Source organism: Eptesicus fuscus, chromosome 19, assembly GCF_027574615.1.
Source record: "Eptesicus fuscus isolate TK198812 chromosome 19, DD_ASM_mEF_20220401, whole genome shotgun sequence".
Classification (NCBI taxonomy): domain Eukaryota; kingdom Metazoa; phylum Chordata; class Mammalia; order Chiroptera; family Vespertilionidae; genus Eptesicus; species Eptesicus fuscus.
In genome coordinates this window covers 11089976-11115471 of record NC_072491.1, presented here as the reverse complement: position 1 = coordinate 11115471, position 25496 = coordinate 11089976, and the positions used below count along the sequence as shown (strand labels likewise).

Here is a 25496-nt window from a genome sequence, read left to right as displayed (position 1 = left end):
AGAAGTCAACTGTCTGCCCCTTTGTTATCTGACCCTGAAGTGAGTCTACCTGAAGGACTTCCAGCTGGTGGAGCAGATGATTTGGGGCCAGAGATTGGGCCCTTCCAATGCATCCCTCTTAGGTGTCCAACTCCTCTACCTCTGACACTCTTCTGAGATAATTCCAATTTCAAATGAAATAACTATTGATTGAATGTCAGTCGGCACTCAGCGTGAACTCCTACCTCTTTCTATGAGTCTGCCAGTTCTGCAGAAGCTAAAGACAAAAACCGTATTTCCCAGGTTCCCTTGCAGCTAGGGTTCTGGGTAAGAATTAGGTAATACCAATTAGCTGCACTCACAAAGTAGAAAGGGGGGTGGAGGCTGTTTCTGTAGGCAAGCAAGGTTGTAGAAAGACAGACTTGGGCCCTAGCTGGTTTGGCTCAGTGGACAGAGAGTCAGCCTGGGGACTAAAGGGTCCCAGGTTCGATTCTCATCAAGGGCACATGTCTAGGTTGCAGGCTTGATCCCCAGTGGGGGGCATGCAGGAGGCAGCCAATCAATTATTCTCTTTCATCATTTATGTTTCTATATCTCCCTCTCCCTTCCTCTCTAAAATTAATAAAAATATATTTTTTAAAGAAAGGAAGACTTGGTGTTCTAGCATCTGCTTACCAGCTTCACAGATGTAGTTACGGCGGTAGCAGTATCCTGATCCCAGTGATGGGTTCTGTGTGATGTCCCTCGACTCCCCCAACCTTTCCAACAATCATGTAATCACCTACTTTCGTGTCTGAAATCTCTTCCTGCTTTAAATGCCTAGAGAGCTTTGTTTCCTGCACTGGCCCTTGTGTCCCCCTCAACTCCTCGATATATCTGTCTTTTTGATGCCCCACTCATCCACAGTGAGTCCCTGTTGAGAACTCCAAATACATTGGAACAAAAAATACAACTAGGCATGCTCAGTCTGCTTCACAAAGCTCCCCGAAAGTCCTCTTCCACGCAAGCTTTGTGAAAATGGGGCCACCGCTCCTCCCCTCCCCCAAAACCTCTGCATGCTGGCCTCCATGCTTCTCTCTACAGTGACTCCCTGGGCACCTAGATTGCTCTCCCTCTCCCATTCATTGGGAAACTTGTCCTCTCGCCCCACTTTGATACGACGCTTCATTTCCTCCATTCTTACTTAACTTGGCTTAGGTTTCCACTCCCTAAAATACACTGAGAGCGTTTATTACACACAAGGAAAATTATGGAGCCAGCAATTTGTTCCCTCATCACACAGTGCTCGCTTGAGCAAGTGCTCAGCTCCAGCTGCTGTAGTTGACTCCGTTAAGCTTAACGCCAAATGTTAGGGTTGCTATGGAAGTCAGAAATAACATTTCAGGAATCCCTCACACCCTTGGTGACTTTGGTTTCTCGGCTGTTGTTCTACAAATAGCCTTTCCTGCAGCTAATCATGAAGATGAAGATCAGTTAATAAGACCGCAAGTTTAATGAACTGAAATAGAATTACATACAGACCTGACCATTGCAAAGCACTCAGGATATGCATTTCAAAGTTGCAAAGGGACCTTAAAGACCGCATTCCATTTCCTCATTCTACAAATGGAAAAGGAAGGTCACACGGTGCAAAGGTGGGGCAGCCTTCTGTCTCCCAGGACGCCCATGTCCCCCCCCAGCACACACATTCTCCACCCTGGGCCGGTCACTCTCTCCAACGTTCGGTTTGCTCTTCTGCATGATTGCAGCTGCCTCATAGGGTTGTCATGAGGATTAAACGAGTGACTATATGTAATACCGTAGAATGGCACAGAGTCAAATAATCATTTATATTTGTTATTGTTATTATCCCCAGCTGGTATTGTGTTGAGAACTATATGGCAGCAACGTGCCGTTGCAAAGAAAGCACTGTCCTGGGAGTCCAGAGACCCATGTCCTGGCCCCCACTCTGCCACCAGCTAGGTGACTCTTAGCCACACAACCTCCTCTTTCTTTTTTGGCTACGGCACTTTGATCTTTAGGATTTGGCTGAATGATGCCTCTCAAGTCCTTTCCAGCTCCAGTATGCTCTGTTGCTTCTCACACCCACCTTTTATGAGGTGGCAAACTGGGGCTCAGAGAGTTTAATTTGCCCAAGTCACCCCGTTCGGAAGTGATGGAGCCAGGAGCCGAATCCAGCAATCTGAGTCTCAAAGTCATACTCCTCCAGATTAATTTACAGGAAACGGACAAACACACAACTACCCAGGGTACATACAGCCTGCATGACTTCCCATTACATTAATCTTCCCTGGTTGTAACTGTAGGGCTCCCTGTGGGCTGTCTCCCATAAATCCCCAGCAACTGGTACAAGGAGGCTTCGGGAAACTTGCCACGAGATAAAATCATTGTTAGTTCTTCCTTACGCCCCCACCAACACCCCTCATCTGATTTGCATTACCTCCTCCCCGGTGTTTGCTTTTGCCCCTCTACACAGCTTCTCCATGCAGCAGCCAGAGTGATGGATCTTCAAACACAGGTGAAGTCACCTCACTCCTCTGCTTAAAGCCCTCCGATGGGCCCCATCTCTCTCAGAGAAAAATCCACGGTGCCCCCAATGGGCTCTCATGTTACTTCTTCAGTGACCTGTCCCCTCGCTGCCTTCAGGGTGTGTAGAAAAATCGCCTTCACGGGGAGACCTCTGATTTACATCCCCCACTCCCAGCAGTCCTATCCCTCTTCCTGCCTTGCGCTCCTCCATAGCATTTATTTTTTATTGTTTGTTCTCATATGATAACGTGTGATCCATGAGGCAGGCATTTTGCCTGCTTTGTTCTCAGCAGTGTTCTCAACACTCCACAGGCATTTGCTGGATGGATGGATGGATGGATGGATGGATGGAAGGATGAATGAACAGGCTCTACCTGGGGTCCTGCGACTCAAGGGGACAGCATCAGACTGTGCCCTGAAGGTTTCTTACAACTCTCCTTTCCCCTGTCAAATGTCAGTCCTGGAAAAAACACTTAAATCTAGATGTTCATGTTTTTTTAATTCTGCAGAAGCAGGATTGCTCCACTCTTGCATGAGAGAACCTCTAAGACTCCAATAGATTTAAAAAGGGAGTAAAACCTGGCCAGAGTATCTCGGTCGGTTTAATTCTTAGTTGGGGCACGTGCCCGGCTTACAGGCGTGGTCCCCCGTGGAGGGGGCGTGCAGGAGGCAGCCGATTGATGATCCTCTCTCATCATTAATGTTTCTATCTCTCTCTCTCCCTCCCTCTCTCAAATCAAAAACATATTTTCAAAAAAGGGAGAAAAAATGAGCATACATTACTTTTCTAAAGAGAAAATGTTGAGGTATTTTAAAAGGGGAGGTGGGAGATGGATATGTACTCCGTTAGCTCTTGGCACAAAACCAGCCCTGAAGGCTGGAAGTTCCAGGGGAGGCCTCAGCCGGCTCTAGAGTAGGACAGTGTGCACAGCATCAGCAACGTGCCGGCTGTCCCCATGCTGCCTAGGACAACTCACAGGGCGTTTTCGATTGCATTGAAGACATTTGCATGGTGTTTAATACATTTGCATTTACCATACACATTTTCAATTGCAAAAAAAAAAAATATGTATTAAAGTCTGACCCTTTGACATTCTCTGTTTGTTTTTAATGTACATCACCATTTGGGTAATTTTGTTCTTGTCTTCCCAATCTTTCACCGTAACTATTATTACCCTTTTTCCTTTTGTATACTTTCAAGAAAATGACAACCCAGTAGAGCAGACGACACTAGTGGTTGCCTACTTCAGATTCACTTCTCTTCCCGACCCCTTCCTGCTCCCTTGCTAGGATTTCAAGCAGTGGCCATGAGCTCCGCTCAGGCAGGCCCTACACCCCACCAGAAACGACTTTTTACTGATGCAGTGAGTCCTGGTGACCCCACTCCCCAGAGTAGGTAGTTGGGGTGGGCATGCAATCCAGATTTGGCCAGTGGGACTCTGATAAAAGGCAGGAACCCATGGATGAAAGTCCACCTGCACTTGACCATGACCGCGGAAGGGTGTGATGCGTGGGGCTGTCGCAGCCATCTTGTGAGTAGAAGCAGATGTCTCAGGAAGGAAAGCCTGTCTCCTGGGATGGCACCGCTGAAAGCTGGGAAGAGCCACGGTCGCAATTTAAAAGCTGAGACCCTGCCACAAACTGGGAATCAATGACCTCCAGGCATCTGAATCTGTCCTATTAAAATGCCTGAATCTGTCCTATTAAAACCACTGTTAGCTTAAGCCATTGCACCCTCCCTCACGCCAGGAGGTCTCACCACTGGCATTAAGCCTACTGCAGAGTAGCTGCTCAACAAAAATGTGTTGCGTGCCCTGGCCGGTTTGGCTCAGTGGATAGAGCATTGGCCTTCGAACTGAAAGGTCCCAGGTTCGATTACGGTCAAGGGCACATGCCCGGGTTGTGGGCTCGATCCCCAGTGGGGGACTTACAGGAGGCAGCCGATCCACCATGATTCTCTCTTATCATGGATGTTTCTGTCTGTCTCTCCCTTTCCTTCCTCTCTGAAATCAATAAAAATATTTTTTTTAAAAAAACGTGTTGCATGTATGCATGAATCTGATGCTACAACTTTTGACATTTTAAAAATGAAAGTTATTAAACTGTTTTGCTAATTACACATCGTGTAATCAATTCTCATGTAATCAATTCTGTAGAGGCTTTTCTCTAAAACCAGTATTTGATTTGTTGTTGTTGTTGTTAATGCTCACCCGAAGGTATTTTTTCATTGATTTTCAGAGAGAGTGGACAGGAGAGGAAGAGACAGAGAGAAACATCGATGTGAAAGAGACAGATCTATTGGTTGCCTCCCGCACATGCCCTGACCAGGGTTGGGGATCGAGCCTGCAACCGAGGTACAATGTGCCCTTGACTGCAATTGAACCTGTGTCCCTTCAGTCTGCAGGCCAGCACTCGACCTACTGAGCCAAACTAGCTAGGGCACCAGTATCTGATTTAAGGTTGGAAAAGAATCAACTGCCATTTATGTTTAAAACAGTAGATGTTCAAATGGATAAATTAATATTAAGGAACGTCATCTTTTATTCATTTATTCAGTACCCATCAGTGAAGGGCTACTCTGCTGGATGCTTAGACTACAGATGAAAAGCCTTAATTCCTAGTCTGAAAGGGTAGAGTAGGATCAGTTCACAGCACTCTGTAATGTCTGGAGTGTTTTTTAACAGCACATCTTTAAATCAACAATAAGAGCAACAAGCATTGTTGAATGCCTACTCTGTGCCCAGTCCTTTATCTGCATGATCTCCTTTCATCCTCATTCCCACGCTGCGAGGGAGGCACCCTTATTACCCCCATTTTACAAGTGAGACCCCTGGGGTGTAGGGTGGTGATGCTACCCATTCACGCCCACTCGGTGGGAAGCCAGAGCTCACACTAGCTAACCGTCAGCTACTTCTGTTTTTAAAACCAGGCTGACAAGTGTGGGAAGGCCCAGGGGTCACCACTGACGGAGCTCAGTGAGAAAATGGGGCGATGACCCTGTGAGGAACAGGAAGCCCCCTGGGCTGTGACCCTGCAGGATGCAGGCTCCTGGTGGAGAAACGACGGTCCAGGAGACCCTTCTGTCCTTAAGGGAGCCATCGCAGGTTATTCCTCTCTCCTGCCAGCGGAGCACCTCAAAGGGGCGGCCCTTCGGACGTCTCCCCGAGCCCCGAGGGAACTGAAAGGTCCCAGGTTCAATTACGGTCAAGGGCACATGCCCGGGTTGGGCTCGATCCCCAGTGGGGGACTTACAGAAGGCAGCCGATCCACCATGATTCTCTCTTATCATGGATGTTTCTGTCTGTCTCTCCCTCTTCCTTTCTCTCTCGGGGTTGGACCTCACACGGCACTCGGTGTACATGTGCTGAGCGAGTCACGTCGAAGCTGCCGTGGTTGGTGGTGGTTTTATGGGGCAGAGGTTTGCAGACGGGAATCATGCCCGTCTCGCCCGCGTCTGGGGCTGGCCTCACCTCAGCGGCCGGCTGGCTGGTGGTTTCGTTCCAGCCCTGACTCAGTCTGACCACTGGCTGGGCAAGTGTCTACGTGAGAGTGACCATGACCATGTGGGAAGAGGCGGGAGAGGCTGCCCTCAGCACCAGAGACTTGGTTCCGAGTCCTGGCTGCGGCGGGTCCACCATTTCCCATTAGGCGCGTAGCAATAGCTTTGGGCTCTGCTTCCCTCATCCCAGCTTCTTCTTCTTCTTCTTTTTAAAATATATTTTATTAATTTTTTACAGAGAGGAAGGGAGAGGGATAGAGAGTTAGAAACATTGATGGGAGAGAAACATGGACCAGCTGCCTCTTGCACACCCCCTACTGGGGATGTGCCCGCAACCAAGGTACATGCCCTTGACCGGAACCGAACCTGGGACCTTTCAGTCCGCAGGCCGACGCTCTATCCACTGAGCCAAACCGGTCAGGGCTCATCCCAGCTTCTTAACCTTCCATGGCAGGCTGGAGGAGCCAGGGCCCCTTCTCTGAATAAAATAAAATGCAACACCCTCTAGGATGGCTGCTATTTTTTTAAAAATAAAAAAAGATGGAGAATAACAAGTGTGGGTAAAGATTTGGAGAAATTGGACCCCTCACACATCGCCGTGGGAATGTAAAGTGCTGCAGCTGCTGTGGAAGAGTTTGGCAGTTCCTCAGGAAGCTCAACGTCGAGGTGCCCTGTCTCCCAGCAATTCCATCCTTGTCATGGATCCAAAAACGGCAAGCAGGGACTCAAACGGTATGTGCACGCCAGTGTTCGTAACGGCATCCTTCGCCGTAGCCAAACGAGTGCAAGCAAGCCAGGTGTCCAGCAACAATTCAGCAACAATTAAAGAGTGAAGCCCCCCAAAGTGTTGTCTGTGCGGGGAAGGCCAGGGGAGGGGACAGGAGTGGGGTTGAGAGGGCTACTGGGGGGGTGGGGGAGAGGAACATCTGTAATATTTTCAACCATAAAGATAAATTTTTTTAAAATATATTTTATTGATTTTTTTTTACAGAGAAGAAGGGAGAGGGATAGAGAGTTAGAAACATAGATCAGCTGCCTCCTGCCCACCTCCTACTGGGGATGTGCCTGCAACCAAGGTACATGCCCTTGACAGGAATCGAACCTGGGACCTTTCAGTCCGCAGGCCGATGCTCTATCCACTGAGCCAAACCAGTTAGGGCCATAAAGATAAATTTTTAAAAAATGAAGTTCTGCCCTAGCCGGTTTGGCTCAGTGGATAGAGCGTCGGCCTGTGGACTGAAGGGTCCCAGGTTCGATTCTGGTCAAGGGCATGTACCTTGGTTGCGGGCACATCCCCAATAGAGGGTGTGCAGGAGGCAACTGATCGATGTTTCTCTCTCATCAATGTTTCTGACTCTCTACCCCTCTCCCTTCCTCTCTGTAAAAAATCAATAAAATATATATATTTTTAAAAATGAAGTTCTAATACATGCTACAACATGGATGAACCTTGAAAACATTAAGTGAAAAAAGCCAGTCACAAAAGAACAAATATCATAGCATTCCACTTACATAAGGCATCCAGGGCAGGCAAATGTGTAGAGAAAGAAAGTAGAGGAGAGGTTTCTGGGGGATGGAGGAAGGGGATGAGGAGAGTTTCTGTTTGGGATGATGAAAAGGTTATGGAAATAGTGACGATGGTTGCACAACCATGTGCATGTACTGAATGCCACTGGACTGCGCACTTGAAAACAGCTGAAGTGGTTAATTGTGTGTTATGTATATGTTACCACAATAAACGAACAAACAAAATGCAAAGGATTAGAAAGGAAGCCAATCGTCTGAACTGCAGTTATCAAGATATTAAAAAGAAAAAAAAAGGAAAATATAACAACATATATTTTTCAAAGTAACACTAAATGACAAGATGGAAGGTGGCGAGTGTGAACACCACTTGGAGTTATCTCTATCGACTATAACGCGCCATGAACATTCCTGGGGTTTGTGGTTTGTGATCGTAACAGGAGGAAAGGCGACACTGCAGTTAGAGAGGTCAGAAGGATATCATTTTTTCTCACCCAAGTCACGGTCCTATGAAGTCTATCTGAGGCTCTTTGGGGCCTGTGGACCCATGATGAAAAACCTCTCAGCTAGACATCTCTAAACTGTCTTCTAATTAAAACCATGTGATCTGGCTTCATTTATATATCATTAATAAAGTCACTTCTCTAATCAGATTTTTCTTATCTGTAATCAGGAATTGTTATAAAATATACCATTCAAGGGGTTTATGAATGGAATACTATGCAGCTGTAAAAAATAAATAAATAAAAGGAGGCTCTCTTACCCTTTGAGACAGCGTGGAGGGACCTGGAGAGTATCATGCTAAGTGAAATAAGCCAGTCAGAGAAAGACAAAGATCACATGATCTCACTTATAAGTAGAATCTAAACAACAAAATAAAGTGACAGACAAAAAAGGGCCAGAGGTATGGATGCATGGAACAGAATAACAGATCTCAGTGGGGTGAGGGAGGAGGAGACAGCAAGAGATTAACCAAAGAACATATATGCATAAATGCGTAACCCATGGACACAGACAATAGGCCTAGAGTGGGGCGGGGATTGGGGTGGGGGCAAAAAGGGAGAAAATGGGGAAAATCTGTAATACTGTCAACAAAATAAATTTTAAAAAAGGAGGGGCTTTGTGAGGGAAAGGGAGACAAGGCAAGCAATAGCTGTTTTGTAAAACTCCAATATTTTCTAAGTGCCAGGTATTAACAGGGAAACGTAAGAGTCCATAGAGACATCTTCCCCCTCCCCTAGCACCCAGAACAATGCCTTGCATACTATAGATATCAATATCAGACAAGTATTTGTTGAATGAATGAATGACAAAACTGAGGCAAATGAAACAAAAAAATAGTGTATTCGGACGACACAATTTTGGTGCAGAAAAACAGCTAGTAAAATTAATGGTTTTCCTAGTCCTCTTCATTTTGGTGAAAACTCCAGTTTGATTGGAAGCGGGGAGTGGAGGAGCCTGCTTCCTTCAGTGGATGAGACGACCCCACAGGACAGCCACAGGGACACTGGCATCCGGGCACAGAAGGATGAATGGGACCTCTAGGAGGAGAGAATGCACCCCTGGGCGCCCCACCAACCAGCCCCCACGATTTAAGAATTCCCGGTCCTGCACTGGGCCTGCCAGGGCATGCGGAGCATGGATTCTCAGTGCACATTTGCTCAATGGATGGATGGAATAGACCTGACCAAGCCGGGGGTCTGTGTTGGGAATTAAGAGATGATGATGATCACTTAGTAAGTGATAGAAGGTCTCATCACTGCGGTATACACCTGAAACTAATATGATATTGTTTGTCAACTGTAATTGAAAAATAAAAAAAATTTTTTTTTTCAAGAGCTGACGATGGCAAGCAGCCTCTCACAGCCTTCGCCAGAGCTGAGCCCTCCAGATGGGATTCCTCTGCAGCTGACTCCATGGTCCACCCTGACTTCAGGCCTCTGGGCTCGTCCTCCTAGGTCAGTGATGGGCAACCTTTTGAGCTTGGTGTGTCAAACTTCGCCAAAAAACTGAGCATAACTCGGGTAGTGTGTCACTTTGAGGAAAAAACATTATTTCGCAAATGTTTCATCCTCAGGAGCAGCAAATGTTTCATCCTCGGCATGCGGCCATCTCAGCGGCCGCGTGTCATCAGAAATGGCTACGCGTGTCAGTGCTGACACGCGTGTCATAGGTTCGCCATCACTGCCCTAGGGCTTCTCACAGCCAGATGCCCATGCTGCTCTGCCCCCTCATGCCTTCTCTCCCCGGTCCCCTCCTGGCTCTGCGCCTGAGCCCTCGAACGCATGCATTCGTCTGGCCTCCCGCCCCTTCCCCGCACCGGCTCTTTGCACATCTGGCCAGCCGGCCTCCTCTTTGATGTGCTTACTCATTGGCTGGCTGTGAGCTAATGATAACTTCCCTCTCCCCCTCTCTTCCCGGCCCCGCTGTCCTCTGAGCAGCCAAAATACACACAGCGCCCTCCTTTCATCTACCCCTGTAAGCCAGCCTCCTCTGGATACACTGAGAAGGCTTTTCTGAACTAGTGGATCGAATTCTTGGCTTTCGACAAATCGAACTTGGTCCTGGCTGAATCGCACTAGTTCCCCTCGGCGGCCTTGGGAGGTTGGCAGGCCGACCTACTGTGCATGTCCAACCTGCTTTGAGGACTTAGAAACATGTGATGCTAAGCGAATAGGCACCGCACTGCAAAGGCTGGGAACATGCTTCCCCATGGCAATAACAGTTACCTCACCCTGAAACGGGAACGTCCAGTGAACCAGGAAGCAAAGGAGGCTGTTTAGGAAGTCAGAGGAGACATACTGTCCTCCTCAATCTGGGAATGTGAAAAGCGAAGCAACTTGTGATGGACTGAACTGTGTCCCCTGAAATGCATTTGTGTAAGTCCTCACTCCCAGGACCTTAGAATGTGACTGTATGAAGAGATGGAGGTCCTTAAGGAAGTATTAAGGTAACATGAGCCCTACCAGGTTTGGCTCAGTGGATACAGCATCGGCCTGAGGACTGAAGGGTCCCAGGTTCCATTCCGATCAAGGGCAGGTGCCCGGGCTGCAGGCTCGCTCCCCAGTGTGGGGCGTGCAGGAGGCAGGAAGATCAATGATTCTCTCTCATCACTGACATTTCTCTCTCTCTCTCTCTCTCTCTCTCTCTCTCTCCCCTCCCCCACCCTTCCTCTCTGAAATCACTAAAAATATATTTTAAAAAAATTTTTTAAAGATAAAATGAAGTCATGGGTGAGCCCTATCCTTCTAAGAAGAGGAAACAAGAATGCAGACAGGCATGGAGAGAAGACCATGTGAGGACACAGAGAGATGGCAGCCATCCGAAAGCCAAGGACAGGAGACCAACCCTGCCAGCACCTTGACCTTGGACTTCCAGCTCCAGAACTATGAGAAAATGAAGTTCTATTGTGCAGGCCACCAGCCTGGGACTGTGTTATGGCAGCCCTGGCAAACTCATATACAACTCTCTCCCAAGGATATAGGAAATGTTTTTGGTTGATCATTCAAGCAACTCGTTGAACTAGCTTCCCTTGTATATTCAGTATCTAATAGATTTAAATATTTGGGCATGAACTTTTTAAGTAAAGCTTTATAATTATTTCCATAGACTATAAAATACTCCTTTAATACTTTCAGTGGGGACTTGGAGAAAGATTATAGAAATCATTTTGTCAAATTTGCAAATGATTCTAACTTGCTTAAGGAGAAAAAAGGATATTAATCAAGAATGATTAACCTAAATGAAGGTGATAAAATTTAATACAAAAATGTAAAGTATTCCACTTAAGTTTTAAAAAGTCTGCTATATGACAGCTATTAAGCCATGCCTAATAAAGCTTTAGTGGTTTCCTTGACTGCAAGCTCTACATGAATTAACCGAAAAGCTAATGGAATTCACCTGTGATGATTATTTCATGCCTTTAATATTACCAGAAGTGAAACCCTGGAACTCAACAAATTATATGTTGCCAGTCACTAAAAATTTCTCAGTTCCTCCCTTGTCTAGAAAAACACTATTTCAAAGGCTCCTAAGGCACAGTTTTCTTAGAAAGCAAATATTTAGCTTCTTTTTTAAATAGAGGAGAAAGTCCCCATCTTCTGGTTCATTTCTGAATCCTGCAGGCACCTCCACAGACCCCTGGAAGGTAGGAGTTTGCTGATCAGAGATGTACTCAACCCTCTACACCCAAGGCCTTCCATGTCCCTGATGCCTGAGGAGCCAATTCGTTGGTGGCTACAAAGTTTCATACAGAAGAAAAGCACAGGTGTTTGGCACGGCACTGCCATTTTTTTTTTTTTTTTTTTTTTTGAGAGAGAGAGAGAGATCAACTGGTTGCCTCCCACAAGTGCCTGGACTGGGGATCGCACCCCCACTTTTGGGTATATGGGATGATGCTCCAACCGACTCACACCGGCCAGGCCTGCATCACCTCTTTAAGTCTTAATAACAAATCTAAACCGCTGAAACCGGTTTGGCTCAGTGGGTAGAGCATCGGCCTGCGGACTGAAAGGTCCCAGGTTTGATTCCGGTCAAGGGCATGTACCTTGGTTGTAGGCACATCCCCAGTAGGGGGTGTGCAGGAGGCAGCTGATCGATGTTTCTAACTTTCTATCCCTCTCCCTTCCTCTCTGTAAAAAATCAATAAAATATATTTTTAAAATAAATAAATAAATCTAAACCATCTCATAGCAGCCTCCAGAGAGCCCTGCATCTCCCAATGGCTTTGTTTTGTTTTGTTGTTGTTTTTCAAGCTAAATAGCCTGGGGTCATTCACCTGTCCTGGCTTCGGAAACCTTCACAGCCCAGTGGCTCCTCACTAGGGCCTTTCCTGGGGCTCATCTGTTAGCTCCTCACTGCCTCGCTAGGTGTCTCCTGAGTGCCTGCTGTGTACCTGGCAGGAGCCTCTCTAGGTGTCTCCTGAGTGCCTGCTGTGTACCTGGCAGGAGCCTCTCTAGGTGTCTCCTGAGTGCCTGCTGTGTACCTGGCAGGAGCCTCTCTAGGTGTCTCCTGAGTGCCTGCTGTGTACCTGGCAGGAGCCTCTCTAGGTGTCTCCTGAGTGCCTGCTGTGTACCTGGCAGGAGCCTCTCTAGGTGTCTCCTGAGTGCCTGCTGTGTACCTGGCAGGAGCCTCTCTAGGTGTCTCCTGAGTGCCTGCTGTGTACCTGGCAGGAGCCTCTCTAGGTGTCTCCTGAGTGCCTGCTGTGTGCCTGGCGCGGTGCTAAGCACCGGGGATACCACACAGACAATTCAGCAGACAACTGCTGAGCGGGCTGAGCTGTGCTGTGCTGGGACAGCGCCTGCTGGGGGAAGGCAGTGTTGGGGGAAGGCAGTGTTGGGGGATTAAACCCCAGCCTAGAAGGTCAGAAATGCTTCCATCCACGGACACCTGACGATGGGTCCACTGCTGCTGGCTGAGGCAGAGGAGGCAGGGTTGTCGGAAAGGGTTCGAGCAGAGGAAATGGCAAGTTGGCTTCTCAATGGTTGAATGACCTTGAGCAAGACACTGAACCTCTCTAAGCCTCGGTTTCTTCATGTGTAAAATGGGGATAATAAACAGAGTGAAGTGTGAACTGCCTAGCACAGTGCCTGACATGATTGGTTCCGCGTATGCTTCGCACCCCCGTCACCCCCATAAGCACCAGCCATCAAAGGAGCGAACATCACCCACTGGGAGACACCCCCCACCACCGCCATCCCCACACACATATACGCTGCAGGTACCAAACACACAGGCAAGCTGAGGACAGAATATCCTAGAACTAAAGAAGAAAAGGAGGGAGGGAGGGAGGGAGAGTATGAGAGTGTTGAGAGATAAACTGAGGCATATGACAAATTTTAAAGTTCATTTGAGCAAAAACCAATTCGAATTGGGCAGCATGCCATCTAGCAGATAGGAAGGAGCTCTGAGGATCTGGACAAAAATGAAAGACTGTAATAGACAGATGGGAGCAGTAACAAGAAGTTATATTAGGCCAAAAGCTGGTTATCACAAGGTCGCTTTTCTTTGGGGGACGGCAGGGGATTATGAGGCAGAATATCCAACTAGCGCTGGTCGGGCGATTCCCGATGGACTGGTTTAAGACTCCATTTCTTGGAGAGCTGAAACTGCAATTAAGCCTCGGTTTTGTGACAGGGATTAGCATAAACAATTCCACTTTGAGCCTGTGGCCTTGTGTGTTTTGTTTGTTTGTTTGTTTTTGTTTTTAACAAAAAGAAGAGCTAAAGAAGTTATTAAAAAAAAAGGAAGGGCATAAACATAGAAAAGAAAAAGGAAGAGAGAAAGGGAGAAAAGGAGAGAAAGAATCTGAAAAAATAATCTTATTTATTCATTGGCTAGGAAAGCTTTTACCCTCGTGGCTTATTGGAAGTCAGATACTATGCTTTTCTGGTTTCTCCCAGTGTTAATCACAAGATAGGAATGAGGAATGCACTTCATACAGTTTACTTAAAAGTGAATGCTAACAGAGACGTTGGCTTACATACACACACAACAGCCTATGCATGAAGAGATGCATTTTATGAGGAACAGCTCGCCCGGGCTGAGCAGCAGCCAAGACAATCAGTTCCGATGGTACAGACACACACCAGGCGCTCCGTTCCTCAGACGTGCGTTGTGAAACCCCGTGCTGCGAGAGGCTGGCTCCCTGTACAGGCTTGAGGTCCATCTCTGCCAGATCCTCTGGGTAGGAAAAATGCTAGGGGCTTTTTTGCAAAGCGTCAGAAGGGGCGGACGCAGGCGAGTTGGTTTATCCTCTCCAGCTGCAAATTTCCCTGCAGATGTTACTCATCCCGCATTGTCTTTCTGGCTCGTGCCCCACCGTGCCTCTTCCTAAAATCTTTTCCTCCTGCCCGTCCACATCCCATCTCCTGATTTCTCTTCTGCAATGGTTCTCAAACTGAGGTCTCCGGAAATTTAACTTCTCAGGCCCCAACCTAGACCTACTGAATCAGGCGCTCTGGGCATAGGGGCCAGTAGTCTGTGTTCCGATAAGCCTTCCAGGAGCTTCCGACGCACAGTGAAATTGGAGAACCACTGCTCAGCTGCCTGGCCTACAGCTCAACCCTGCCAGATCATACTGACCCACACCCAAGTCCTTCCTAATCCTACTGCCCCACCCCTACTCCCCAGCCTGATTCTACTATCCCACCCCCTTCTGTCTCAAAGCTTCTCCCTCCTTGGCCTCCAGACTATGGTTCCACCTTGGCTCTCCCACCTGGACACAGTGAACGAAAGCCAACCCACCGGAGGAACCAGAGAAGGGGCATCTGGAAGGCAGAGGAGTCGGTGATTGTCATCACACCCCAGATGAGACCTGAGATCACGGACTTCAACCATCTCCCTTAACAGATGAATAAATGGAGAAGAAAGGAGACTTGCACAGAGTCCCTGGCTAATTAAGTCAAATCAAGACTGGAACCATCCAAATGAACCGTCCAAATGAGTTGTTCGCCCAGTTGTTCAGCACATATACTGAGTTTTTGCTGTGGGCAGGACCAAGGTCAGGCCTTGAGGTCTGGTGACCTCAGGTACAGCCAGCAGCAAGGGCCACACCTCTAAACACAGCTGGGCATTTCACGATCTGCTCTCAACTCCTAGTCCAGGAGCAAGCAGGGTCTGAAATCAGTAGGCTCAAGGCACTGGCTGCTGCGTAGCTCCGTTGGTTAGAGCCGTGGTCGGCAAACGGCGGCTCGCGAGCCACATGCGGCCTTTGGCCCCTTGAGTGTGGCTCTTCCACAAAATACCACGGCCTGGGCGAGTCTATTTTGAAGAAGTGGCGTTAGAAGAAGTTTAAGTTTAAAAAGTGTGGCTCTCAGAAGAAATTTCAATCGTTGTACTGTTGATAATCATTGCTCTGTTGACTAATGAGTTTGCCGACCACTGGGTTAGAGCATTGTCCAGATACACCAAGGTTGCAGGTTCAATCCCGGCCAGGGTACACGCAAGAATCAACCAATGAAACATAAATAAGTGGAACAACACATTTCTCTCTCTCTCTCTCACCCATAAATCAATAAAGAGAATCTAAAAAAGAAAAAAAATCAGTAGACTCAAGTGTGAGGTGCCTTTTTCTTTGCTCAAAGGCACATCTGGCCCTAACCCTTGCTTTTTTATTTTTTTCCCTTTCTGAAACGGGGAGGGGGAGTGCGAGGGGGGAGTACAGATAAGGGGGAGAAGTGAAACCTTTTCTTCTTTTCTTTCTGGGTTTTGTGGACCCTGAGAAAAGGGAGCCCTACTAAGAAGGGCTCCTGGTGGCTAACTGGGCTCAAAATTAACCTTTTGCACTCGGATGTCAAGTGTGACTCGACACGGTTAGCATTAGAATAAAGGAATTGAGAAAAAAGCAAGCGAGTGCAAAGGGTTAAAAAGCAGAGCCTAGCAGTCACTTGTACACAGAGGCCTCTCATGCAAAGCACACTTCAGGGAGAAGCCTGCATTAAGCTGTCTGCCTCCTGCACTGAACTACCTGCCTGCACTGAGCCAGCCCTTATAAAGGAGTTCCTGGGATCCTATTTTAAACAGGACTGAGGCTTTCCCTGTCCAATCAGAGCTGTGCAGCTATATCCCACCCCCTCCATCAGCATCTTTCCTGACCAATCACAGCAGCTCCATTCTGACCAATCAGGAAACTTGGAGGATTGTGGCCCAGAGAATGCACTTTTCCACCAAAGACAAGACTGTGTTACTTCAGCTGAAGCTGAAACACCAAAGATGAAACACCGGAGACTGGCTCAGGAGCAGAGCAGAGCAGACAACGGAAGCGCAGGATTCAGTGCACCAGAGCAGGTGGAGCAGACCAGCAAAGTGGAGCTGTCTGCCCAAAGGGGTCAGGTACCAGGGCCACCTCCTCCCAGGGCTGTTAGGTTTGATGGAGCAATTGAACTGAGACCCCCTACTCATCCCCCCACTAAAAATAACATCTAGGTCTCAGTCATATTTCAGCTCAAGGCCCAGAAAAGCAGCAAAACCAGACACATGATGCTGTGGCAGCCTCAGGACCAGCTTTTACCTCCCAAGTCATTCAATAGGATCACTCTCGAGACTTCACCAACCAGTCTCTTAGGGAAATCATGGTGCTTCACCCCTCTTCCAGCCCACTACTATCAAAGTCCATTCCCCTGTTATCTCGACGTCCCACTTCAGCAGGAAGCAATTACAGAAGATATGACCTTCGTCCCTATTCCATAAAACAAAAAGGCTGGAATGTTAGGTTTGATGGAGCAATTGAGTTGTTACCCTTCCCCACCAGGAACTGGCTTTTCAGGTCGTTTCACTATGGACATTCCCTTTGCTGAAGACCACATTTCACTTGTGGTGACCACATTCCATTCTCTCCCCTCCGGGTATGCATAAAGAAGTCTCTGCCCAGAAAAAAATCCCACTAAAAGTCCAGCACCCAGTGAGGGCAGTCTGCCCTCACTGGGTGCTGGACCCATCCAGGCTCAGCCACCTGGTGTGCAGATGATTGAATAAATTTGTAATCCCCTCACCACTCTGGCCTCGTGCATTCCTCCTTCAGTGACTTAACAAGGGCCACCTCCAGCCGTGCTGTTCTCACAGCCGTGTCACAATTGAGCTGTTTGCACGGAATAGTTTCCTTCTTCTCTGCCCCCCAAATTGGGGGTTCCTGTTGGTGTCATTTGGCACCAGTGACCATCGGCGGACAGTCTGCAGAAGCCTTAACAACTTTGTCAAATCACTCAGCCTCTCTGAGCTCAGCTTTCTAAGCAGTAAGTGAGAGTGCCCTCCAGAGGTGCACTGAGCAATGTAAAACACGTGGCCCCCATCTTCCAGGGTTTACAGTCTCGCGGTAAAAATGAGGTGAGTGCCAAAAGTGACCAAAAGAGAAGGAATCCCCCCTTGGGCACGTGCCACTCTTATGCTTTGGAATGCAAGGCAGGCAGGGCTGACGCTTCAGCAGAGACCCACCGTGTGCGGGGGGCTGGTCCTGGGAAGGTCCAGCCTGGCTGCAAGAGAAAGTGTCACCAGGCTGTCATCCAAAAGCCCCTAGCTTTGCTCAACACCTAAACTATGGCATGAACTACACTTGCTGACAGGAACTGAAAAGGATTTCCAACCACAAAACGACGAGGGCTGAGCACAATGACCAAGGGGCCAAAGCAAACACTAAGATGGCATCGTGTGCAATAAGGGCCGAGTGCAACCGAAGAGTAGCTAGCACGCCTGAAAGAACGCACTCACCACCCCACAGCCTGTAAGCACAGAAGGCTCCTTCCCGTGGGGAGAAGGTGCCTTCCCCATGTCTCCATCAAAGAATCAAGTTTCTGCCCTGCTTTCCCCAGCTCAGTCTTCCTCTATCAGCGCGAATGGCACTGGGCGGAAGGATCTTGCCTTGGGTCCCTGACCTGGAAGGCTTGGGAACAGGAGGAGGTGGCCTTTGACCTGGCCCCGGCTCACCATAGGCCTTGGCCCAGGACAAATATTCCAGGTGGAAGGAAGAGGGCACTGGGGAAGCTCAGGGAAGGAGGCGAACGTTCTGACCTTGACAATGTGGCTTCAGGGCATCAGCCCGGTGGCCTCCGTGGGCATCTCTCCAGGAGCCAGAAGCTCTGCTGGGTTCTGGCGTCTGCCCTCCTCCCTCCCTCACTGAGGGCGCCAACCAGTGCCAACGAGGGGACGGTCTGAGAAAGCAAAAGCTCACTCTCTAGCAGCCAATGCTTGAAAATGGTAATAACTCCCAACCCAGGCACACACCTGCACTGGCCACACAGAGCGGGTCGGACAGCCTCACACTCAATCCTCCAGCCGGCCAACTCCTTCCGTCACCTCCTCCTCTGAAACTCACTCACTGCGCTCTTACTCGTCTTTGGACGCCAGGCTTGCGGAGAGATGGTGCACAAGCGGAAAGAAGCGCCTCATCGTGTCCTGTGACTTCCCAGCGGCAGAGCTGGGGCCGCAGACCGTGAGCTCCAGGCTGTCTTCATTAGCTTTATTTTTAGTAGCACATTAACTGGTGTGAAGGAATTTCACTAAATTCTGTGGCTTCTGGATTAACTGCCACCCCCAACCCCTCTGGATTTTTCCTAGCAGTGTGTGTAGGGGGAGGGAGGCTGCAGGGGGTTCAGCTTCCACTAGCCCCTGACCACACTATGGGGCCAGCGGCCTTTTAAATCTCTACCTCCCACTTTTTTTTTTAATCTTTATTGTTGAAAGTATTACGTATGTCCTTCCCCCCCCCCACCCCCCCATTGACCTCTTCTCACCTCCCACTTCTTGAATCTACTGTCATAGTGTCACCAAGTGCTTTCTTACTGCACAAACACGAATTCTGCGTGGGCGCTATGGATCGGGAGGAAAAGGTTTCGAAGTTAATGAGAAGAAACCAAAGGAGCTAGGTTGGTAAATTTAGAAAAGAGCACACATGTCAATAAGACCTCGTAAAAGACAGACGAGACAGGGAGAGCCAGCCGGTGGAAGTGTGGCGGACGGTTTGTGTACATTCCAGGACTGACGGGAGTCTAGAACACAGTGGGAGTTTGGGCAAGGAGGTTAAGGTTTCAGAAAGGCTGATATGGCCCTAGCTGGTGTGGCTCTGTGGATAGAGTGCTGGCTTGCGGACTGAAGGGTCCCTGGTTCGATTCTTTCCAGCCAAGGGCACATGCCTGGGTTGCGGGCTCAATCCCCAGTAGGAGTGCAGGAGGCAGCTGATCAATGATTCTCTCTCATCATGGATGTTCCTATCTCTCTCTCCCTCTCCTTTCCTCTCTGAAATCAATAAAAAAAAAATTTTTTTTTAATGGCTGATACGCCCTGGCCCACTGGTGGCTCAGGTGGTTGGAGTGTCATCCCGTACACCAAAAGTTTGCAGATTCAATTCCTCATCAGGGCACATGCCTAGGTTGCAGGTTCAGTGTTTCTCTCTCTCTCTCTCCCCCTTCCTCTCTCTCTCTAAAATCAACAAAAGAAACATATCCTTGGGTGAGGATTCAGAAGAAAAGGCTGATATGCCTTCACTGGTTGCCCTGGTGATAGGCCCACCCCCATGTGTCAGTGATATAATAAAGAGAAAATGTGCACAAGCAAAGCAGGCAGTCATTAGAGGGGTGTGGGAGCAGCATGACTTCCCGTCGGCGCCACCTGGAGGGGCTGAGGGAGGAGTTGGGGAGGGCATGAGTGCCACTGGTAAAGGATGGGGGGTGGGGGATGGGGGTGGGGGTGGGGGTGGGGGATGGTGCAGAGGGGAAGAATCTGAGGTGGCCATAAGCGAATGCTCTGGGTGCAGGAACCTTGCTGCTCCAACTCTACCTGCCAGCGTGGTTGCCTAGAAAGATCTGGGCTGGAGAGTGTGCTTGTTCGTCCGTTCTCCGGGTGGCCTGAAGTGTAGGCTCTCCCTGGCCTTTGCCAGAGCCCAGGGCGGCCGGGCTATCGGAAGGCACGATGGGTGGAAAGGGAGTAAGCAGCGATCAACACTGTTGCCTGCTCCCACCCCTGCGGGATGAAGCCTGAACTGTGTGGGAGCCCTAGGTCCTACTGATCTGGTGCCAGCCTCCTCCCGGCTTGTCTCCAGCTCCGACCACCCGCCTTGCAGGCTTGACCTCCCGATGGCTGGCCAGGTCCCGCCCCCACGGTCCATCCTCACTCCTCTCCTGCCCCCTGGACCCTCGGGGCTCACACTGTCAAAACCTTCACCAGGAACGCTTCCCTAAACCAGCCGGTTCAGAGTGTGCTTTGGGAACCCCTCGGGGTCCCCGAGGCCTTTCAGAGGGCCCATGAGGTCAGCACTATTGTTACGATGGCACTAATGTTTGCCTTTTATGCTCTCATGCTCTAATGCAGGCGTCCTCAAACTACGGCCCGCGGGCCACGTGCGGGTGTTTTTGCCATTTTGTTTTTTTACTTCAAAATAAGGTATGTGCAGTGTGCATAGGAATTTGTTCATAGTTTTTTTTAAAACTATAGTCCGGCCCTCCAACGGTCTGAGGGACAGTGAACTGGCCCGCTGTTTAAAAAGTTTGAGGACCCCTGCTCTAATGAGTGTAGAAGTAGCAAAAGTTTAATGATGTTTTAGATTCCACATTTCAACCTACCATTTGCTGTATTTTAGTTTCTATCGAACAAGAATACCCACAATTATATGAAAAACATATTAAAATGCTCCTCCTCCTTCTGACTACATTATCTGTGTGGGGTCATATTTTCTTCATGTAGTCCAACCAAAACAACATTTCATAACAGATTGAATGGATGAGAAATGAGAACCCAGCTGTCTCCCATTAAGCCAGGCATGAAACAGATGTGTGAAAGTGTAGAGCAGTGCTATTCTTTTCACTGATTTTTTAAATTTAGAAAATGCTGTCTCTTATACAAATATCTTATTTCTATGATAGGTTATGTTATGAGTTTATTCTTGGTATTTTTACATTAATTACTAGTTTTTGAAGTTCTCTGTGTCTCTTTCTGATCCAGTAAATCGTGATAGATCGAACTCTAACCCACATAAACAAAAGCTCTTTCGGATCCTCAATCATTTTTTAGTGTAAAAGAGTCCTGAGACCAGAAATCTGAGAACCACTGCCTTTTACTGAGTCCTCAGCAGGCAGCGTGGACTGTCACTTAGCTTGTCCCTACTGTTGTGCACAGAGTCCACCAAATCCACGATTTTTTTACATGCCTGCCTCCCCCACTGCATGTGCGCTTCCTGACGGTGGTTGTTCTTCAAACCCCAGAAAGTCCAGACACTAGAACGAAGTGAGAGATAAGCCCCCGTGGACCCACCTCACAGGCCGCCCTCGACCCACATTCATAGGAGGAGCATATAACTGCCTTATATTTTCTTAATTAACTCAGGTTGTTACTAGGAACTCTGACCTGAATCGAGATATAAAATAGAAACTTCTACACTAATAAAAGAGAAAGATGCAAATTGACCATACCTCCGCAACGCCCACCAGCCAATCAGGAGTGAGTATGCAAATTAAACCAACAAATATGGCAGGTTAATTTGCATATGCAGGCATGGAGCGAAGCTCTGGCCCAAGTGAAGACTGAAGACTGAAGAGGCTTGGCTTCTCCGCTGCATTGGGAGCGAAGGCCTGGGTCCCGGTGCCGGAGGAAAACCGGTGCCAGCAGCCAGGGGAAGGAAGGCCTATTGCACGAATCTTCGTGCAACGGGCCTCTAGTAAAAAATAAAATCCAAAAATTCAAACAAAAATTAACCTAAGATGCAACTCTGCTTCTACTCTGTTAAACTTTCAGAGACACCCTCACAATGAAGCAACCAGTGAAATGCATTATGCCACTGGACATCATACATACAGCCACACAAAAAGCGCCACGTGGTCTAAGCAATGTTCTGAACAGGAAACAAAGGCCGAGAAAAGCACACACCCATAAAACACAAGATACCGTCTTCTAAGAATGAAGAGAAGGCTGTTCAAACTCCGGACTACAACAAGCATGGCGTCCCCATCTCCGTGCCCTGTGCCCTGTCAAAGCGAGACCAAAAGCAGAGTGCTCTGGAGAATGCAGGCCCCGGTCGTGGTGTCTGCCATCCAGTCTCCTGGTTCTCACTTACTCAACCGTGCTCATAAGTCGAGCCCTCGCCCCTCTCCCTAGGGCAGGGAGATGTGCCATGTTCCATCCTATTGGTCCTCAAAACATTCTCTGGCAAAATAAGAAGCAGGAGGCAATACCGGATGTGGGGTTCACGCCTTTGGCAAAACAGCTTCTAGCTCTTCCCCCAGATGTCAGAGGCTTCCCCTTCAGGGCCTGAGCTTAGGGCCAAAGACGGCAGTGAATGTTACCAACTGGGGAAGGTCCTGGGGTGTGAGTGTGTGTGTGCGTGCGTGCGTGCGTGTGTGTGTGTGTGTGTGTCAGATATTGATTGATTGATTGATTGACTTTGAGCCAAGGGAAGGAATATGCTCTTCTGGTAAATGTGTGGTGGCTCATTCTGAAAGCAGCCCCATCAGAGACCAGACGCTGAAAAGCTGTGGTACATGTACACCAGGGAATACTATGCAGCTGTAAAAAAAGAAGGACCTCTTACCCTTTGAGACAGCATGGAGGGGCCTGGAGAGTATTATGCTAAGCGAAATAAGCCAGTCAGAGAAAGACAAGTATCACGTGATCTCACTCATATGTGGAATCTAATGAACAAAATAGACTGATGAACAAGGTAGATCCAGAGACATGGACGCGTGGAACAGACTGACGAATCTCAGAGGGAAGGGGGAGAAGAGATTAACCAAAGAACTTATATGCAAGTATGCATAGCCCATGGACACAGACAATAGTGTGGTGAAGGCCTAGGGCAGTGGTCGGCAAACTCATTAGTCAACAGAGCCCAATATCAACAGTACAACGATTGAAATTTCTTTTGAGAGCCAAATTTTTTAAACTCAAACTTCTTCTAACGCCACTTCTTCAAAATAGACTCGCCCAGGCCGTGGTATTTTGTGGAAGAGCCACACTCAAGGGGCCAAAGAGCTACATGTGGCTCGCGAGCTGCAGTTTGCCGACCACGGGCCTAGGGGAAAGCGGGCGAGGGAGTCAATGGTGGGACGGGAGGGGGACATCTGTAATACTTTCAACAATAAAGATAAATTTACCAAAAAAAAAGAAAGAAACCAGACTATGTGACTGTGCATCCACGGCTGGTGACCTAGGAGTCAGGAATTCCCAGTTCTCTACGTATTTTATACGTTTATCACCTTGAAATTTGTTTTTAAAAACCCTTTACTCAACCTACTGAGCATTCCCCAGTCCTTTTCGCCGTTGCCGAAGTCTCCTGTACATCAGCATGGAAACGGGGATTCGCAGGAGACTAAGGACACGAAGGCCCGGTACCATGGGGTCACGGTTTAGGTGAACATCAGTAAAGAGTCTGACCTCTTGAAACGGGGCCCTCTGGGTCCCTTCGGGCCCTGATTGTAATTTTGGACACAGAGGCTACCAGGCAACCAGGCGGTTCTCTCAGTGGCTGGTCAATTTAAAACAGTTTCAGAAAACGGCTTCCCGGAATGACAGTCCCGGCAAACCTATTATTCATTGCATACCTGCAATTTACACAGATACGGGTGATCAAAGCAGGTTCACAGCTGTAAGTACGTGAAATGCTGAGTTTATTCTTGTTTTATTATTTATTCATTATTGTATTATATTACAACTGTAAACCTACTTTTGCCCACCCCTGTATTCTCCTCACAAAAATATTCCAAGGGCAGCATTAACATGCCCATGTTATGGATGAGGAAAATGAACTTGAAAGAGATCACACTCCCTACGTGTACGTTATCTGCCAGGACTTGAACCCAGGTCTACGCGAAAACCCACTCCCTTCCACTGGCCAGCCTTCCCATTACCCCCACACCCTAGGCTTGCCAGAGCCCATGTTTGCAACCGGGTCCGACTCATCTGTATTCTGTGTGTTTTCGTGACCTTTCCTTTCTCTCAGAGAAAGAAAAAAATGCACCTGAAGAAAACATGTTCACTGGGTCGGAATCAAGGCCCCTGACCTTTTCCTGTCCCACTCGGCTCATGACGTCCCCACCTCTCTCTGTGCCCGCTCCCGTCTTCCACACGCCCCCTGCTCGGTCCCCATGCTGCCAAGCAGCGGAGCATTAGCAACACAGATTAGCTGCACAAATACCATAAAAAATTCTCATAACACCCTTATCCAAAGAAGTCCAACAAGGACCTTTACAGAGGGAAAATCTTGCCCTTGCATCTTAGAGAAAAATCATGAGCTTCCGATGAAATGGAAGACTTTGAACTAGAAAAGACGTCCTATCATTGTGAAAACCCGTGTACAACTCAGGATGCGCTCATGGCCAGCGAGATCCGCTCTCCCCCAGCACACCCAGCCGGGGTCCAGGGGCAGGGGAGCTCCCTCGGCTGCACGAGCTCATCGTTAAAGGGCTTGTGATTTTAACTGGCGAAGACAGAGGGGAGGTTGGTACTTGGGGACCTTACCCACCCGTTCTGGCCTGCTTCTGCAGGTGCTGCCCCAGCACTCACCCAGCAGAGCCGTCTGGGGGTGGGTCCGCAAGTGTCTGCCTCTGGAGATGGACCTGGAGCGTGGCCGCTGCCTGGCCTCAGCAGGGAGGAGGAGGATCTGCCCGAGGAGCAGCAGAAAGCAGCCCACCAGCATCTTTTCCATCTTCAGGAATTGGAAGAGGGGCGTGGCTGTGACAGACACAACAGGAGAAGGGGGCAGGGTGAGAAGTCCGGGTCTCCCGGAACTCTGGGTGCAGCAGACTGCCTCCCCGTCTCCTCGTGTTTCACACATGCCACGTGTACTTAAAACACCATCCGTGTGTGTGATCCTTAAGAACGCAGGCAACTGCCCTGACCGGTTTGGCTCAGTGGATGGAGCGTCAGCCTGCAGACTGAAGGGTCCCGGGTTCGATTCCGGTCAAGGGCATGTGCCTTGGTTGTGGGCACATCCCCAGTGGGGGGTGTGCAGGAGGCAGCTGATCGATGTTTCTCTCTCATCTGATGTTTCTGGCTCTCTATCCCTCTCCCTTCCTCTCTGTAAAAAATCAATAAAATATTTGAAAAAAAAAAAAAAAAAAGAACGCAGGCAACCAACCCCCACTGGTAGGAACTCTGAGCAGGGCACGCATAGCTGGAATGTTTCCTCGCTTTGGTCACTATAAGACTGAACGGAAAAAAATGTAAGGGGGAAAAAAATCTATCCTGAAGTTTCTTCACAATTAAGCTTATTATCAATTATTCATAGTCACATTCTAGATCTTGGATTTGGAAAAAAGGAAAAACCACATCTGAAGATTCCAAGTAACAATATTCTTTTGGTCTGATAATAGTGAATGGCACAAATTAATATATATACATTTTCCCAGGCATTCACATAAGGTAGCATCACAGGGCCACCTCTCCGCCTTCCACACACATCTACTAAGAGGGAGCATGGTGCAGTGGTGAAGGGCTCAGACCCTGGCTCCAGACCACCTGACTTTGAATCTTGGCTCTGTCCTGTGTG

At 48.5% G+C, this 25496-nt stretch overlaps 1 protein-coding gene across 2 annotated transcripts in view; it reads right to left on the bottom strand.

Annotated features, from left to right (window-relative positions):
- MATN2 (matrilin 2) overlaps positions 1 to 24657 on the bottom strand; it is a 108195-nt gene extending 83538 nt beyond the window's left edge. For both annotated transcript variants that reach the window (XM_054708203.1, XM_054708204.1), the window contains exon 1: positions 24512 to 24657. In XM_054708203.1, the coding sequence (XP_054564178.1) occupies positions 24512 to 24653 (142 nt within the window). In that variant the 5' untranslated portion in view covers positions 24654 to 24657. The remainder of the gene's footprint in view (positions 1 to 24511) is intronic.
- Positions 24658 to 25496: the final 839 nt, after the last annotated feature.